Source organism: Sus scrofa, chromosome 9 (genome assembly GCF_054392235.1).
Source record: "Sus scrofa isolate SSC_HxYL_T2T_F1_AM1 chromosome 9, Sscrofa_HxYL_maternal_Yorkshire_Landrace_v2.0, whole genome shotgun sequence".
Classification (NCBI taxonomy): domain Eukaryota; kingdom Metazoa; phylum Chordata; class Mammalia; order Artiodactyla; family Suidae; genus Sus; species Sus scrofa.
Window position 1 is genome coordinate 6,662,605 of NC_139391.1, and position 16,955 is coordinate 6,679,559.

At 50.0% G+C, this 16,955-nt stretch overlaps 1 protein-coding gene and 1 long non-coding RNA gene across 37 annotated transcripts in view; one reads left to right on the forward strand and one right to left on the reverse strand.

Moving 5' to 3' along the window:
• Nucleotides 1–16,955, reverse strand: part of NUMA1 (nuclear mitotic apparatus protein 1) — a 70,918-nt gene that overhangs the window by 14,290 nt on the left and 39,673 nt on the right. For 33 of the 36 annotated variants that reach the window (XM_084975040.1, XM_021062426.2, XM_084975025.1 and 30 more), the window contains 7 exons: nt 14,863–14,936; nt 9,691–9,776; nt 4,981–5,060; nt 3,838–3,920; nt 3,218–3,298; nt 1,722–1,809; nt 268–388 (listed from right to left, as the gene is read on the reverse strand). In XM_084975040.1, the coding sequence (XP_084831166.1) occupies nt 268–388; nt 1,722–1,809; nt 3,218–3,298; nt 3,838–3,920; nt 4,981–5,060; nt 9,691–9,776; nt 14,863–14,904 (581 nt within the window). In that variant the 5' untranslated portion in view covers nt 14,905–14,936. The remainder of the gene's footprint in view (nt 1–267; nt 389–1,721; nt 1,810–3,217; nt 3,299–3,837; nt 3,921–4,980; nt 5,061–9,690; nt 9,777–14,862; nt 14,937–16,955) is intronic. The other 3 variants (XM_084975048.1, XM_084975047.1, XM_084975046.1) reach the window with 1 other exon arrangement.
• LOC146399698 (uncharacterized) lies at nt 4,408–15,058 on the forward strand. The gene is made up of 7 exons (XR_014814544.1): nt 4,408–5,287; nt 7,270–7,505; nt 8,789–8,925; nt 9,078–9,897; nt 10,290–10,433; nt 10,538–10,711; nt 14,371–15,058. It is a non-coding gene; the product is annotated as an uncharacterized LOC146399698 (long non-coding RNA).

Sequence of the window (16,955 nt, forward strand, 5' to 3'; positions counted from 1 at the left end):
AAAAAGAAGGGCATTCTCTTTGCCTGTGCAGGGACTTTGGCACGGTCTCCAAGGAAGCAAGGGACTCCATAAGCAGGAAGAGCCTCTGAGAGGCCCTCTGCCCAGGCCAGACCCACCAGTCCCCCGCCAGAACTGGGGCAGGGGCCCGGGATGCACGGGTGCCCGAGCTCTGCTGACCGCAGGGCGGGGCGAGAGCTCAGCCTTCGGACACAGGGACCTGGAGCCTGGATGCGGAGGCCCAGCCCGGACAGGAAGCCCAGCACATACTTGTTTCCACTGGAAGAGGCAACTTTCTGCAGTTCTAGGAAGCGAACCTCCCTCCTGGCGTGGTGGGTGGGTGGGGAGAGCTCTTCAGAGACGGTGCTGGAACAGGGGGTAGGGACCGGAGCTGGAGAGGAAAGAGCACACGAACCACAGAGAGGCTGCTAAGAGGACGATCAGACTTGCAGCTTTATGAGACCTGAGAACACGCCTCACTGGGAATGAAGCCAGACACGCGTGAGCTACAGAGGGAGGACGCCGGGCGGACCCTGAAGCCTGGGGTCCGGGTGTGGGGAGCCACAGCAAGCAAGGGCTTCCACTCGTACAGCCCATCAGTGGCCAGAGAGCGCAGCAGAGGGACAGTATCCTCTGTGCTCAGTGACCAGATCATGTGCTCACACCTTTCCCTCAGGCCACCCCAAACACAACTCCCCTCATCCCCACGAGCTCTCAGCACTGGCCTCCTTGCTGACCCCGCCATGCTGAAACCTGGCACTGCCCCCGTCCCGCAGCCCCCTACCTCTTAACACCAGCCTCCGCCTCCCTCGCCTGCTCCTCCCCTCCCACCCGTCTCCAAGCCCCGGAGCGCTGGCGGGGCCCCGTGCTCCAACCACGACGCCCAAGGCTTCAATGGCCATCCACCCGTGGACCTGCAAGGCCGCAGCCTGGCCGCGAGGCCTCTCCTGCATTCTAGACACATCTGCAACATCTCCACCTGAAGGGCTCGCAAGGAACCTGAACACGAGGAACAGCAAATTCAGCGACTGGAAGAGAACTTGCCTAGACCTGCGCCCTACACCCCGTGTCGTCAGCCGGCCCTTCCCAACAGGCAGAGCCCTCCCTTTTCCTACTGTGCTTCCAGGTGACATGTGGGACATTCGATACCTCTCTGTCCCAGCCTTTATTCCTTACCATACCTGCCTTCCCACAGAGAACACAGCATCATAGAGGGAAAAACAAGTTTTCTTTTCTTTTTGGCCACTGCAGCACACAGAAGTTCCCAGGCCAGGGGTCGAACCTGCCGCACATCAGTGGCCCAAGCCACAACGGTGACAATGCCAGGTCCTCAACCTGTTGTGCCACCAGGGAACTCCCACAACAATTTTTAAGACTGTGCATTCCCAGCTTCTAAGCCTAGAATAATGATTGTTTAAATAAAAAAATAATAATAAAAAAAGTGCATGGGTGGCGGGCAGGACCAGGGTGTCACAAGAAACTACAACGGACACAATGACTTATAAACGTCCTGCTTGGCTGCTGCCAGGCGCGAGAAGGCGCTCCACGGGAACGGGGATAACGGTGACAGGGCCCAGAAACCCACCTCCTCCATCAGGCACATTTTCTGAGCACCAGCTCTGTGCCCCGTGGGAGGCACACCCCCGGTGCCCTTCCTGACAAGCCAGGATCCCAGCAGTCCCCAGCTCAGAAAAGAGTGGCCCCTCAGCAACAGCCCGGCTCACCTTTCTGCAGGAAGCTCTCTAAGTCCTCGTTCAGGTTCAGCCCATCCTCCTGGTCCAGCACAAACTTGAGAATGACGGCTAACTCAGTCTGGGCCACGGAGAGAGAAAGTATGGCTTAAGCGTTTGGGAGCCTCCGGGGACAGAGGCGCCACCCAGCAGTGCCAGCCTTAGGAGCCTGCCAGAGCCGCTCCTCCTCTCAGAGCCCAAAGCCCCATGGCCCAGCCGAGAACGTCCCAGCAGAGACATGTTCACCCTACTTGCCCCAAGCCCTCCTCTCTGCTAAGATTCACGGGAGCCAGAGAGAGACCCAGGCCCTGACTCCACTTCTGACCACAGAGACAAGGACAGGGAAGCAAAGTCAGGCAGTTGGAAAAGTTTTTTGTTTTTTTTTAGGGCCACACCCACGGCACATGGAGGTTGCCAGACGAGAGGTCGAATCAGAGCTGCAGTTGCTGGCCTACACCACAGCCACGGCAACGCAGGATCCTTAACCCACTGAGCGAGGCCAGGGATTGAACCTGCGACCGCATGGATGCTGGTCAGATTCATTTCCGCTGCACCATGACGGGAGCTCCCCCGTGGGAGATTTTATACCTCACTCTGCTGGCCTCTTCCAGGGACCCTCACTGTGGTTCTCTGAGCGAGAACACCTCCAGGGCTCATCCAAAGCTCAGCCGCCAGCTCAGCGATAAAACCTTGCCTTCTCTGTCTGAATTCCAAAGCTAGAGAATTGGTCTCATTTTCCTGGCCAACTCTGTCTCATCCTGTAGAATCTGTTTCTACTGGGTCTGTGATCAGCTTGGGGCAGAGAAAAGGTGGAAGGAAGGAAGGAAGGAGCCACCCGACCTCCCACGCCACCACATCCGAGCCCAGAGAGGGGCCGTGAGCTCGGTGAGCACGAAGCGGGATGACCCAACATTTCTAGCGCGGTGCCACGTCCTCACCGGTTACTACGCTACCCGCTGCTCCTGCGCTGGGAAATAAAGGACGGCTGCTCATGTGGGAAGCAAAAGGGCAACATCAGGACCCACATGGCAGGTAGTTCCTGGAAACCAGGTCAAGTCCCTCTGCAATGACACAGAGGCACCCACTCCTCTTCACGGAGGGACCGGGCAGAGGAGAGGCCCCTGCCCTGAGCACACTGTCAGGGAGACACGGTCTCACTCATCTTTCCCACTAGAGGAACCGGGAATGAACGGAGCGGCCGCTGGTGCAAACCACAGGAACACATCCATGAAGACCGAACAACCCCCATCTACCATCCGAACCCACTTCAGGTGCGGGTGCAGGGAAAAGAGCGCTGAGAAGAGGTTACTGACAACCGTTACTGCCTTCTTGGTGCTTTTCAACATTTTCCAGACTCTCTATAATGAATGGCTGTAACTACTACAGCCTAATTTTTTAAAAGAACAACATATGCTGTTTTAAGAAAAACCAATGGGGTGAGGTGAAGCACAGGCTAGGCCTGCTGCAGGGGTGGAGGCCGGAGGGCGTACCTGGATCTTGTGTTCAAACTGGTCCCAGTCCCTGGGGCTTTGGGAGCTTATGGAGGAATGGTATAAGAGCAGCATGATCACCTAGAAGCCAAACAGGACACAGTCACTGAGCAGAGCTGCCTCTCTGTTCTAGGGACCTTTCCGAAGCTCCCAGAATTCAGCATCCCAGGCCACTGCCCTGAACTGCACCAGGAAACCCTTGATCAATGCTCACTGAGCAAAAAGCTGGGTGCCAGATTCTTGCACAACTCAATTCCTGGACTCCCAGACCCCTGGGTATGAAGCTTAAGGCGTCCTTACAGACCAGCACACAGAAGCAGAAAGGGGAATGAAACGGACTGGGCTAAAAAGAAAAATATGCTGTCAGTGGGTGAGGCTGATCTCTGCCAGGTCTCCACGTGCCATAATAGTGGCTGAGTAAGTCTCTCTGTCCCAAGGATGGGCTCCTAGGAGCCTTGGCTGCATCAGCTTCTGCCTCAGCGAGGTGGCTGCCTGGACTTGACTCCAGCCTCCACGAGGCCCAGAAACAAAGCCCCCACTTCTTCTGGGTTAAGAGGAGGCCCTGCAGGCCCCTCTGGTGCCACCCTCCCACCCCCGGCAGTCTGGTAGTCCACACGTACCTTGGCCAGTTCCAGCTCTGACCCCTCCATCACCTTCTGCACTGACACCAGGCATTCTGGAGAAGAGGGATGCTTCCGGTTTTCTGTAGTGACCACAGTGCAGAAAACAAGGTGAACTTCCTGGGGCCCATGTCTGAGACTATGAGAACCCCTCAGAGTCAGAGGAGCAGCCAAAGGGCTGTCTCTGGTGGGGCCGGGAGACACGGGGCTCCTTATTCTTAGGTCCTAGCACCCCCGACATACACATTTCCAGCTGCAGTGAGTTCTATGCTGGGTCAGTCCAAGGACTACAGGGACAGATGAAGGAGGCGGCTGGCTGGGCATTCACAGCAGCTCGGGGCCTGACACTGCACGCACCTACCCACGCGCCAGCTCCCACTCAGCACCAGAGGGGAGGAGTCCAGAGATTCCAGGTCACTCTAGAGTCTCACTCTAGAGATCACAGAGGAAGCCTGCCTGCAGCTGCATCAGACTAGCGATGGGGACACTGCTGCCAGGGGGGGCTGGGCTCAATTACCAACACCCTGCTTTATCGAAATCCACTGTCACCTTTCTTCTACTTCTCTCCAGGTGGAGACAGCAGATGGCTCCGGTGTCAAAGATGAGGACTGTCACAGCTGGACAGGGGGAGCTCGGGGCTAGAAGCTCTACCCGTTAACCTAAGAGCAGCTATTACCATCTTCACTGAAAGGCAAGGAACCCATGTCCAAAAAGGTCACACAAGCAGTGGAGCAGAAGGGCCAAGACCGCCAACCTCCACCTGCCTGTTCCCCTATTCCCACCACCCAGGCAAGCCTTTCAACGCGCTCTGGGGTAAATGCTCTCCCTGCAGGGGAAGAGGGTAGCATGGATCCTTCTGTCTCCTTTGGGGGAGTTCGGGGGGCCCAAGGCGATGAGGCCCCAAGACTGACCCTCTGGCTCTACCTGGACCCCCGGACATGGGCCCCAGCCTGCAGGGACACTTCCCCGCCTGGTGCAGGCATCACCAGATGGGAAGCTGCCAGGCTGAACGCATCCCCGTGGCACAGAGCAGGCAGCCTCGAGCCTTGCTCCTCCAGACACTGGGCCCTGGTTCTCCTGGACTCCTGGTTTCCAGGAGCTGAGGCGGCAGTTCCATCCCAGCTGGACAAGAAAGGTGCTTACTCTGCAGAAAACTGCACACAAATTCCAGTCTCTCTGGCACCGGCTGCTGCAGGATTTGCTGTCCTCTGTCAGCGCCACGGCTGGAAAAGAGCAAGTAGGTGAGACAGAGCGCTCAGCACCCCTCCCGCCTTGCTAGTGCGTGACATGCTGCCCTACCGTCCCTGCAGGCTGGATCTGTGCTGGGTCTGCGGGGGGAACCAGACCAGACGGTGGAGGCAGGCAGAAGATACCAAGATACCGTCCAGCCAAGAAGGAACCGTGCCGGGCGAGAAGCGGGGACCTGAGGCCTGAGGTCCTCCTGGAAAAGGTGGCACTCTCCCAGCCCCTCTAAAGATCAAAAAGCTCGGTGGGAAGGGGCTTGAGTGGGGATGGAAGCAGCACAGAGGACTGGGACGCTAGGCCAGAACGGCTCAAGTATAAAAGGACAGGAGGCCTGGGAAGGTGGCTGGAGCCGGAGTGAAGAGGACCCCGGGAAGGGAAAGGGGGTCCAAGCACAATGAGCAGGAAGGAGCGAGGCCCTCCAGGGACAGGGCAAAGGTCAACACACGCAAGGCTGAAGGCCCAGGTGGCAAAAGCCTCTGAGAGGCCAGGCCACGCAGCAGTCGCTCTTAATCTGTGGCCTCGCAGGGCTCGCCGGTTGACGTGGCACAACGCCAAGTGCAGAGAGCAATGAGGGCGGGAAGCAGCAGGGGGAGCTCTCACAGCCCCGCCCCCGCCGCTCAGGCCAAGTGCAGTTTCATTTTCCTGGGCGATGACCTTCTCTCCAAGCTAGAAAGCTGACTTCTCTCTCTAGGCTACAGCTTAAGATCCTGATTAAAAGGCCCTCTGTTCCTCAGAAGCCCAAACTCCAGGCCTCAATCACCTTCCTAGAGGGGAAGGCAGGGCAGACTCTAGACTCCTCCAGAGCCAGACATCCTGCAAAGCACAAGAGGCCCCCCAGCCAAGGCCTTCAGAGGCGTTCCCTCCGATCCCACGTGATTACAAAGGCTTGCTCCGGGTGAACCACCCCACCACGCCCCCCACCCCCGCCGCCCAGGAAGCATTCTGGGCAGCTGGTCTGTGATTAGGGACTCCTACCAAGTCTCCTACAAGGACACTCGTCTCCTCACAGACTCCTGAAAGAGCCATCTTCCCTACCCAACCTAACCAGGAACGCTGTGGATCCGTGCCTTGCAGAGAGCAGTGATTTATTTACCTCAGATAAAAACAAAGCGTTCTTGGGTTAAATGTTGGAGAAATACTGGGTTAACCCAAACCAAACATTTTCCAAAGAAGAAGATACAACATGCATTACTTCCTAAACTTATCTGACCACTAAACCCCCTACCCAAGCCCTTGGGATAAGTGTAGCTGCGTGGATGTTTTAGAAAATGGGGTCCCGGAGGAACCCAGCCCATCCTTCAGGCCTGCGCTGAGTCTCTGAGTGCTTTCATTCTCAGGAACTCCTATGACACCATGACACTCATGGGGTTCTTTTTAGGGCCACCCGCAGCACAGGGAAGCTCCCAGGCTAGGGGTCTAACTGGAGCTGCAGCATCAGCCTACACCACAGCCACAGCAATGCCAGATCTGAACCATGTCTGCAACCTACACTGCAGCTCATGGCCATGGCAACACCAGATCCTTAACCCACAGAGCAGGGTCAGGGCTCAAACCTGCAGCCTCACGGATACTAGGCAGGTTAGTTTCTACTAGGCCACAATGGGACTCCCACAAGTGCATCATTTTAACAGACCACTTTGCATGAGCTGAAAGCTAGGAGTATAGCAGGTGCCAATTACACACAGGCTGACTAACAAAGGATGCTGTTTACTGGGAAGAGAGGAGGTCAACATCAGTAAGACAAATGTCAGGGTCTCACATTTTCTGGAAAAAACACCCCCACTAAACTTTGCTATGCAAACCTCACAGGTATCAAAAAGATTGGGCAGAGAGTTCCCACTGTGGTGCAATGGGATTGGCAGTGTCTTGGGAGTGCTGGGACACAGGTTTGACCCCCAGCCCAGCACAGTGGGTTAAGGATCCAGCATTGCCATAGCTGCAGTTTGAGTCTCGAATGTGGCTTGGATCTGATACCTGGCCAGGGAACTCACGAGTGGCAAAAAAAAAAAAAAAAAGATGAGACAGGCTTTTAGTTTGTTTCAGCCTAGTCACACAGAAAAACAGAGGGTTTTCTCTCTGCTGAGTGTCCCCAGAGAGAAGACCAAGGGGCAAAGGTACAGCTCTTAATCAAGTCCCACAGCTTCTACCTACCACCCACCCTGCCACCCTCCACTGCCTTCCCCACAGAACCGGGATCTGATTTTGCTTAGCCACAGGAAGAACACCAGAAATGAATCGGCCCTTACACATCCGCCAAGAAGGTCTGCTTTCCCAGAGGAAAGCGGTCTCGCTGTCCTGGATCTGAGGTGGACATCAGCATTAACCCAGGGTTTCACCGGCCCTGCCCTCAGAACACCCCCTCCCCCGCCCCCACCCATCTCTTCCAGTCTACAGCTCAGGCGACACCTGTGAGAACTAGGAAGGTGGGTATCTTGAATTGCGGCCCTCCCGATGAAAATGTCCCACGGGGCTGTACCACAGGAGCTAAACACGGACAGGGCCTCACCCCTGAACATACCTACTGTTCATGTCATCAGCCCAAAGAAATGGATCTTCTCAAAAGCAAAAGCTACTTGATCCATTCCTAAGTCCAAAGAAACCATGCTGCACCGTATTGCACATTACAAGGCATGTTGCATCTGGCTGCATCTCCTTTAGAGATGCTGAAATTAAACTGTAGGTCAGGTATTGCCAGCCTAATGCTTTCGCTGGCCATTGATGTTAGCTGCCTAGATGTACTTTTTTTTTTTTTTTTTTTTTTTTGGTCTTTTTGTCCTTTATATGGCTGCTCCTTCGGTGTATAGAGGTTCCCAGGCTAGGGGTCTAATGGGAGCTACAGCTGCCAGACTATACCACAGCCACAGCAACGCGGGATCAGAGCCGCATCTGCAACCTACACCACAGCTCACAGCAGCCCCAGATCCTTAACCCACTGAGGGACGTCAGGGATGGAACCCAAGTCCTCATGGGTGCTGGTCGGGTTCGTTACTGCTTAGCCACGATGGGAACTCCCTGCTGTGCTTTCCTCCAAAAAGGGAGGGTCAGGGAGTTCCCTGGTGACCTAGCAGTTTAGGATGCAGCATTGTCACTGCTGTGGCTTGGGTTTGAACCTCAACCCGGAAATTTCCACATGCCACAGGCCCAGCCAAAAAAGGTGGGGGGCGGAGGAGTTCGGGAGGTGAATCTGACTAGCATCCATGAGGACGCAGGTTTGATCCCTGGCCTCGTTCAGTGTTAAGGATCCCGCCTTGCCATGAGCTGTGGTGTAGGTCACAGACGTGGCTCGGATCCTGCGTTGCTGTGGCTGTGATACAGGCCAGATGCTACAGCTCCAATTTGACTCTTAGCTTGGGAACCTCCATATGCCATAGGTGTGGCCCTAAAAATAAAAAAAAAATAAAAATTAAAAAAATTGAAAAATTATAAAAAAATAAACAAAATAAAACAAAAAAGGGGGTCCTCTCCACTGGTCCCCCCAATTCCTTATGTCATGTCTGGCCTCTACTTTTGCCTATAGCACAAAGAAGTGAAAGGTCTCTCGGTTTTGCCCTTCGTAATTCCTGAAAGGATCCTTTGAGGGTACAGGAAAAAGGATGAAATGTATGAGCTTGAAAAAGATAAATGTAGATTACAGCTCCACCTATCTTTGCTGGGTTCCAGAGAGATAAGATAGGAGGGAAGAGGCCCCTCTCCACTAATTTCCCAGATAACTGCAAAGTTCAGAGGAAAGGTGCTAAGGACACAGATCTAAAATGAAGAGGCTCAAACTAAAATCCTGGCTTCCTGACAACCAGCAGCTTATCAAATGCTAAGTGACCTCACAAAGCAAGTTAATTTAAAGAGGTAAGTGAAAACCCCAGAACTGCTCTAAAAGGTGAGAAAGGGGCAAATCTGTGCTGTGCGAACAAGCTAAAGATGAGATTTTTAGGCACTGCTTAGAGCGTAAGAGCTTCCCCTTTCTTTTATTTTTTTGCGTGTTTTGTTTTGTTTTGTAGGGCCCCATCCACAGCACATAAAAGTACTCAGCACACAGGTGTGACTGGCGCTGCAGTCACCAGCCAAGGCCACAGCCACAGCAATGCCAGATCCGAGCCACATCTGCGACCTACATCACAGCTCACGGCAATGCTGGATCCTTAACCCACTGAGCAAGGCCAGGGATCGAATCCAAATCGTCACAGATCCTAGTTGGGTTCATTACCACTGACCCACGACGGGAACTCCTGGACTTGCCCTTTCTTCTTCCTGATCCTACAGGTTGCAAAGAGGGCTTGAGAGAGAAGGATGTGTCTCGAAAGAGGGCTTAGAGGGCTCCCATTGAGACGAAGGACAGGAAACTCCAGAGCAGGCTCCAGCACTGAGAAGAGAGACTGGGCAGCACTTCTGCACAAGAGTGAGGGAGCCTCAGGACAGGACAGGAGTGAAACTTCTCCCACAGACACACAAGGACTGGAGGATGAGGTCGCTGTGTTCTTTCCTCCTGGCCCACACTGGCTGACAACACTGTGCCTTCCAGTCACAGCTGTCAGCAAGGAAAGGGAGCAGGGCAGTCCCCACCCCAGCATGCAGCCTCACTTGAGAGGCTGGAGAGGGATGGTGCCAACTCACATGCTGTCTATGATCTTGATGAAGACACTACAGTCCTGGAGCTGAAGCACGGCTTCCACGGGGTCGGCCACATGCAGACTGTTTACCTGTGAGGCAGAAGGAAGAGTCTGGTGAAAGGGCCGGTAAGGGCAAGAAGCACTGTGCTCACCCCTCTCCCCAGGTGCCGACACTTCCAGTGCAGCTGTAGCTGAAGGTGCGACAGAACAGGTGAGTCCAGGACTTCCCTTCCAGCACGGGAATGCGGCTGTGCCCACTCATCCACTAACAGCCAGCTGAGGTCCTTCCTCTGGCTTCAGATAAATAAGAGCTTAAATTCACATAGGATGTTCCAGCACCCGGGGTATACTTTAAATGTAATTAGGCAAAAAATGGTTCTAGGATACTGGTAGTTTCTAGAAGAAACTCACCACCATTGCCTCTAGAGAGAGGAACCTGATGGCTAGGTAGGGAAAGAGAAAGCTTTCGGTATTACAGCCCTTTTTGTCTCCTTTGTGTCTGACTTTATCTACTCAAAATTTACCTTATACACTACATGTATTTTATACACTTCCACATAGATATCAAATCCTGTTATTAATGCATCTGAACACTCTTTTCAGATAGAAAAGCTTGGCGGAGGCAGAGAGAAATGACGGAGGAGCAAGCTAACAGAAGAGGAGGGAGGAAGGGAAAGGAGAACAAGCAATCCCAAAGAACACCGCACCAGTGCTGAGTCAACCACCCATTCCCTGCTTTGCCTTCAGGCAAGCGTGCAGCTAAATCAGCACTAGAAAGTTCACCAGCAGTCACAGGCAAATAAGTCAGGTACACAGGTTATTCAACAAGCACATATGGTTGATTTTTACAGGGCAGACTCACACAGTCTACAGGTACCAAGTTCAGAAGCCCAGGCTGCAATTTACCTTTGGAGTACTCTACCAGGAAAGAAGGGTTTGCTAAGTCAATCAACCACGCAAGTGCGACTGACGGAAGGAGACTTACCCTGCTTTACAAGGCGTATTTTACAACTTCAGCATAGTAGGTATGTGCAAACAAGTACATTCCATTGTTTATAGATGTGCTCTTTTTTTTGAAATTCGAGTGTTGCTGATTTACAATATTATGTTAGTTTCAGGTGTATACAGCATAGTGAATCCGTATTCTGCAGATTATGCTCCATTATGGGTTATTGCACGATAATGGGGGCGCTCCCGTCGTGGCTCAGTGGAAGCGAATCTGACTAGTACCCACGAGCATGGATCCCCCGTTGCTGTGGCTGTGGTGTAGGCCCGCGGCTGCAGCTCCGATTCAATCCCTAGCCTGGAACCTCCATGTGCTGTGGGTGAGGCCCTAAAAAGACAATGGATCTAATTTTCTGTGCTATTCAGTAAATCCTTATTGCTTATCTATTTTACACACAGTCGTTTGCATCTGTTCATCCTATACCCCTAATTTGTCCCTCCCCCTTAAATGTGCTCTTTAAAAGGCAGTGGGCTGGGGGCTCCCAGGCAAGGACTTTGGGTCCAGCTCCTCCACTAACTTGCCGGGAACCTTTGCAATCAACTTTGTTTTCTTCTGTGCCTATTTTCTCACGTGCAAAAAGAGGGAGCCCCCACCTTATTGACCTTAAAGAATAAATGTGTGTTCGAATGGGATTGCAGATGCAAGAACACACTACAAAATAAAAGCATTACATGCAAAGCACATAATGGTTAATAAAATTAAAATAATGAAGGAGATCCAGCAAGATTTCTACATCTCAGCAGTTAAATTAGCCGACTGCACCGGAGGATAAAGAGGATTTAAAAAAAAAAAATTAGTGATTCAGCTATAGAAATGATAGTATTTACTTCCATTAAATACTTTTATATTAAGAACAACTTCCACATGAATCTAAATTAAACTAGGTTGAAAGTAAAAAAAAAAAAAAATTTAAGTGCAAAGTATAAAATATGACCTCTCATTGCAATCTTAAAGATAATTTATACCATCTTTTCTTTGGTGGGGGGGCAGGGGGGCAGGGGGGTGGGAATGCTGAATCTAATTAGAAAAGGCCAGTGGGACTTTTCTAGGAAGACTCTGAATACTCCAGGCCAAGGTTCCTTTCTACCCGTTGAAAATGAAGAGAGTGCCAAGACTTAAGCATCCAAAAACTATCTTATTTTAATATCTGCAATCTAGGTAAAACATTAAGGGCTGCTAATGCTTGTTCACTAGTAACAAGATTGAAAAAAATCATATCAGCCAGCTAATTTAAAGAATCTGGATTCATCTCATGCCAATTAAATAATAATTCAGTAACCGTTTCTTTCATGGATATAAAAATGTACTTTTTTCCTGTGCATTATTCTGCTCTCAAATAAGAAATCATGTGAAAGTTGAGGAAGTGGAGAAGTTTTTTCATCTCTCGTCAGGGTGTAAAATGAGTGAGGGCCAAGCTCACCGAAGAACCAAGGACGTGCCTATAAGGCTTTGGGGGTTAAGGCTGTCAAATCCTAAAGTTCCCTCTTTCCTATAACAATTTATTCATTATAACTGCTGGGTTCAGAATAATTTCAAGCCATATGTTAAGTTACATGCAATGTACATTCACTTTTACACTGTAAGATAAATTATTAAAAGTTGGAAAACAAAAAAATCCTCACTCACTCTAGCATTTCCCCCCCCAACACAACACGGGACCCTTAAGCCACGGAGCGAGGCCAGGGATCAAAACCCAGGGATCAAAACCGTGTCCTCATGGATACTAATCCAGTTCATCACCACTGAGCCACCATGGGAACACCCACTCTAGTATTTTAATACATGCATTTGTATTAGCGTTTCGATGTATGTCTTTCTAGTCTTTTTTTCCCATGTCATTAAAAAAAAAAAAAAAATCACAGCTGTAAATTGTCATCTGCATGTTTGTGTTCTGTGCCACTCTTCTCACTAATCTAACAAGCATTATTTCACGTTACTACAATGTCATAAAATTTACTCTAGCCGCCCAGCTTTTAATTGAAAAACTGTATCTACATTTTAATATATTAATGTATGTTCACTGTGATTTTTTTTTTTTTTTTTTTTTTTTGTCTTTTTGATATTTCTTGGGCCGCTCCCGCGGCAATGGAGGTTCCCAGGCTAGGGGTCGAATCAGAGCTGTAGCCACCAGCCTACGCCAGAGCCACAGCAACGCGGGATCCGAGCCGTGTCTGTGACCTACACCACAGCTCACGGCAACGCCGGATCGTTAACCCACTGAGCAAGGGCAGGGACCGAACCCACAACCTCATGGTTCCTAGTCGGATTCGTTAACCACTGCGCCACGACGGGAACTCCTGCTCACTGTGATTTTTGAGAAAAGTATGCAAGTATCTGCTGTTAAATAAAATGACTGTCCTTCTCTGTAAAGGTAGCAGTCACTATAAAAACAAGCCTAGGATGGAAATAAACTGATCAACTTAAAAACAATGTGGCTAAAGGATCCCCTAATATTCAGTTAATCCACTGAACCAGACACACAGACACAACCCAACCAGTGTTTTCTTGGGGATGAGGGGAAGAGAAGGAAGAGATAATGTCTGTAATACACACATGAAACACTGAAATGTAGATATAAAATATATAAAATATAAATATTAAAATATCCATTTTAGGAGTTCCTGTCATGACGCAGTGGTTAATGAATCCGACTAGGAACCATGAGGTTGAAGGTTCAATCCCTGGCCTTGCTCAGTGGGTTAAGGATCCGGCGTTGCCGTGAGCTATGGTGTAGGTCGAAGATGCGGTTCGGATTCGGCATTGCTGTGGCTGTGGCGTAGGCCAGCGGCTACAGCTCCGATTAGACCCCTAGACTGGGAACCTCCATATGCTGTGGGAAGCAGCCCTAGAAAAAGGAAAAAAAATAAAAATAAAAAAATTTTTAAAAATAAAATATCCATTTAAACTTTACAACTAAAATTTTCACCTAGTTCAGAAACAAAAGACTAAGAATGGGGAGTTCCCACCGTGGTGCAGCAGAAATGAACCTGACTGGGAACCATGAGGTTGCAAGTTCAATCCCTGGCCTCACTCAGTGGGTTAAGGATCCAGCACTGCCGTGAGCTGCAGTGAAGGTTGTAGATACAGCTTGGATCCTGAGCTGCTGTGGCTGTGGCCCACAGCTATAGCTCCAATTCGCCCCCTAGCCTGGGAACCTCCATATACCGCAGGCACAGCCCTAAAAAAAAAAAAAAAAAAGAAAAAAAAGACTAAGAATGTATGCTTTATACATTAAATACGTGTTTTCCAACTAAGGATTTGATAGTGATTAAAGACACTGTCTTATTAAATCCACACTACTTGGAAATCAAAATGTATTTCCTTAAAATATTCTTTAACTTTTTTTTAGGTTGGCCCTAACTGATCAGTAGTCAGGGTGACTACTGAAATACCCTGTACCAAATAGCATGCCCAGGGAAAATTCTTAGTATTTGTGCTTTTTACACACATAATCTCATTATTCTCAAATTAATTCACTGAGGGATTAATAGCACCTTTATTTTGATTTTAAAATGAGCTGCTGAGAGGCTCATTAACTTGCCTTGGGTGGGTCGAAGTGATTCTAAGCTGGGCCATCTGACTCTAAAGCCCACGTGTCATCGTTACACTTTACGGCCCCTTCTGTGTCTAAGCAGATGCTCAAGTGTGACTTTTTTCATTCGCCACTGTCTTGGGCAGACGTGTACGAAAGGCCTAGCAGGAGGATTCTGGTGAAGTAAGCAAGGCACCGGGAGGACACCAGAAGCTGACAGAAACGTGGTAAAGAAAGCGAGGAGAACCTTGCCCTGAGATTAAAGGCCTTTCAAGACCAAAGTCCCTACATGTCAGTGAAATTTGGCATCGAGCCTTTCTAGAAAAATGTACAAGGAGCAAATGAGGATGGGTTTCCATTCTGTTCTGCAGCCACCCTTCCCAGGACAGAAAGAGAAAATAAACATCAGGAAAGCCTCCTCGAAGCCACGCAAGTAGAGGCGTGGATCATTTGTCAGGAGTGACACCGTCAAGAATAATAAAAGTTAAAATCTAAGGAGAACAGCAAAGCAAAGCTGTATTTCGTTTGTCTAGAGAGGAGAGCCTACATAGACAGCCCTGGCTCCCAGAGACGCCTTTCTCAGCCCTCCCAAGCTTCCTGGCGAGGTCCGGCCGACCAAGGAGAGGAAGACCACTCACCCAAGAGAGGAGTGCAGCCGCCCGGGTGGCATGGAGCGTCATCGTGGTGAAACCAGACAGTCACCCCGATGCACCTGGAACCCAAGAGAAGTACCGTTAATCACATCCGAGATCCACAAGGGGGGGCAGGGGTGGGGAGGAGAATGGGTCCATTCACCCGTTCTGAACACTTAAATAAATCACATTGCACTTGGCACTTAATCCACCAAGCACCATGGGCGCTTTCAGGGAGCTCGGAGTGCACATCAAAGTTACTATAAACGGAGTTCCCGTTATGGCTCAGCGGTGATGAACCTAACTAATATCCGGGAGGACTCAGTCTGATCCCTGCCCTTGCTCAGTGGGTTAAGGATCCGGCGTTGCCCTGAGCTGTGGGGTAGGTTGCAGATGTGGCTGAGATCCCGAGTTGCTGTGGCTGCAGCCCACAACTATAGCTCTGATTAGATCCCTAGCTTGAGAACCTCCATATACCATGGGTACGGCCCTAAAAAAACAAAACAAAACAAAACAAAAAAAAAAGGAAAAAAAAAAAAAAGACTGAGAATGTATGCTTTATACATTAAATACGTATTTCCCAACTAGGGATTTGATATTGATTAAAGACACTATCTTCTTATTAAATCCATGCTACTTGGAAATTAAAATTTATTTCCTTAAAATATTCTCTAATTTTTTTTAAGTTGGCCAAATTGATCAGTTGTCAGACATGGCTTGGTTTGGTGCTGCTGTGGCTGTGGTGTAGGCCGGCAGCTATAGCTCTGATTTGACCCCTAGCCTGGGAACCTCCATATGCCAAGGGTGTGGCCCTAAAATTAAAAAAAAAAATACTAGAGTGGGTTTTTTGTCCCAACTTTTCAGTAATTTATAATTTATCTTACAATGTAAAAATAAATGTATGTTATATGTATCTTAAAATATGGCTTGAAATTATTCCATACTCAGCAATAACTGGGACATGGTTCCATTAAAACATGGAACCAAACACGGTTTTTCACACACACCTGGGCCTGAATGCTGATTCCATGTAACCATGGTCTTGTGACCTTGAGCAAGTAGCAAAACTTTTTTTTCTGTGGCTGAGCCTGCAGCAGGTGGAAGTTCCCCGATCAAGGATCGAACCCATGCCACAGCAGCCACCTGAGCCACAACAGTGACAATGCTGGATCCTCAACCTGCTAGACCATCAGGGACCTCCTTTTAGTCTCAGTTTCCTCTCTGGGTTACTGTGATGCTTTGCAGATAAAGCAAATAGCACAGTGCCCGGCACATGGCAGGCATTCAATAAATGATCTCTGTTCTTAAGCAAAAAGGTTGATTTCTGGCTCTTTCTGCAGGTACCCAAATTCCATCTAATTAACAATAACCAAGTCCTTGGGGGAAACCTCTTCAAATTCTGGATTTTATATCCCTCAGAGAATTGTCAGACATGGTTCAAATGGTGGACTGGATGAAGCCAATCTACCCAGTTCTGGTGGAGATCTTATTAAGATTAGGTATTTATCCTGGCATATCCTTGCCCCTGATTCCCCTTCCCAGTGGAAATCAGCCATATGCCTGCCAACCTCCCCACGAGACCATGGACCTGGTGACTAAATATTCCCCAACACCTCCTAGGAGCCCCCAAATTTCTCACACATCTTCATGGGTGCAATCAGCCCCTCCGCCCCTCCCCCCGCCACAGGTGTGCCCCATCTGCCACTCTCTCAGAGAGGAGGAACAAGAGTGCTAAGAGCTACAACATCTGTAACGCCCCCTACACATCAGCATTGCCAAGGTGTGGGCTTGTGGCATCAGTATTTTCTAAGCACTTTCTGCATACAAAGTGCTGGGGAGGAGTTCCCATCATGGCACAGTGGTAACAATCTGACTAGTAACCATGGGAACGTGGTTCCATTCCTGGCTCTGCTCAGTGGGTTAAGGATCCCGCATTGCTGTGGCTGTGGCTGTGGTGTAGGCGGGCATCTACAGCTGCAATTCGAGCCCTAGCCTGGGAACTTCCATCTGCCACAGATTCGGCCCTAAAGAGACAAAAAACAAACCCAAAATAACCCCAGAATTCCCTTCATGACTCAGCAGTTAATGACTCCAACTAA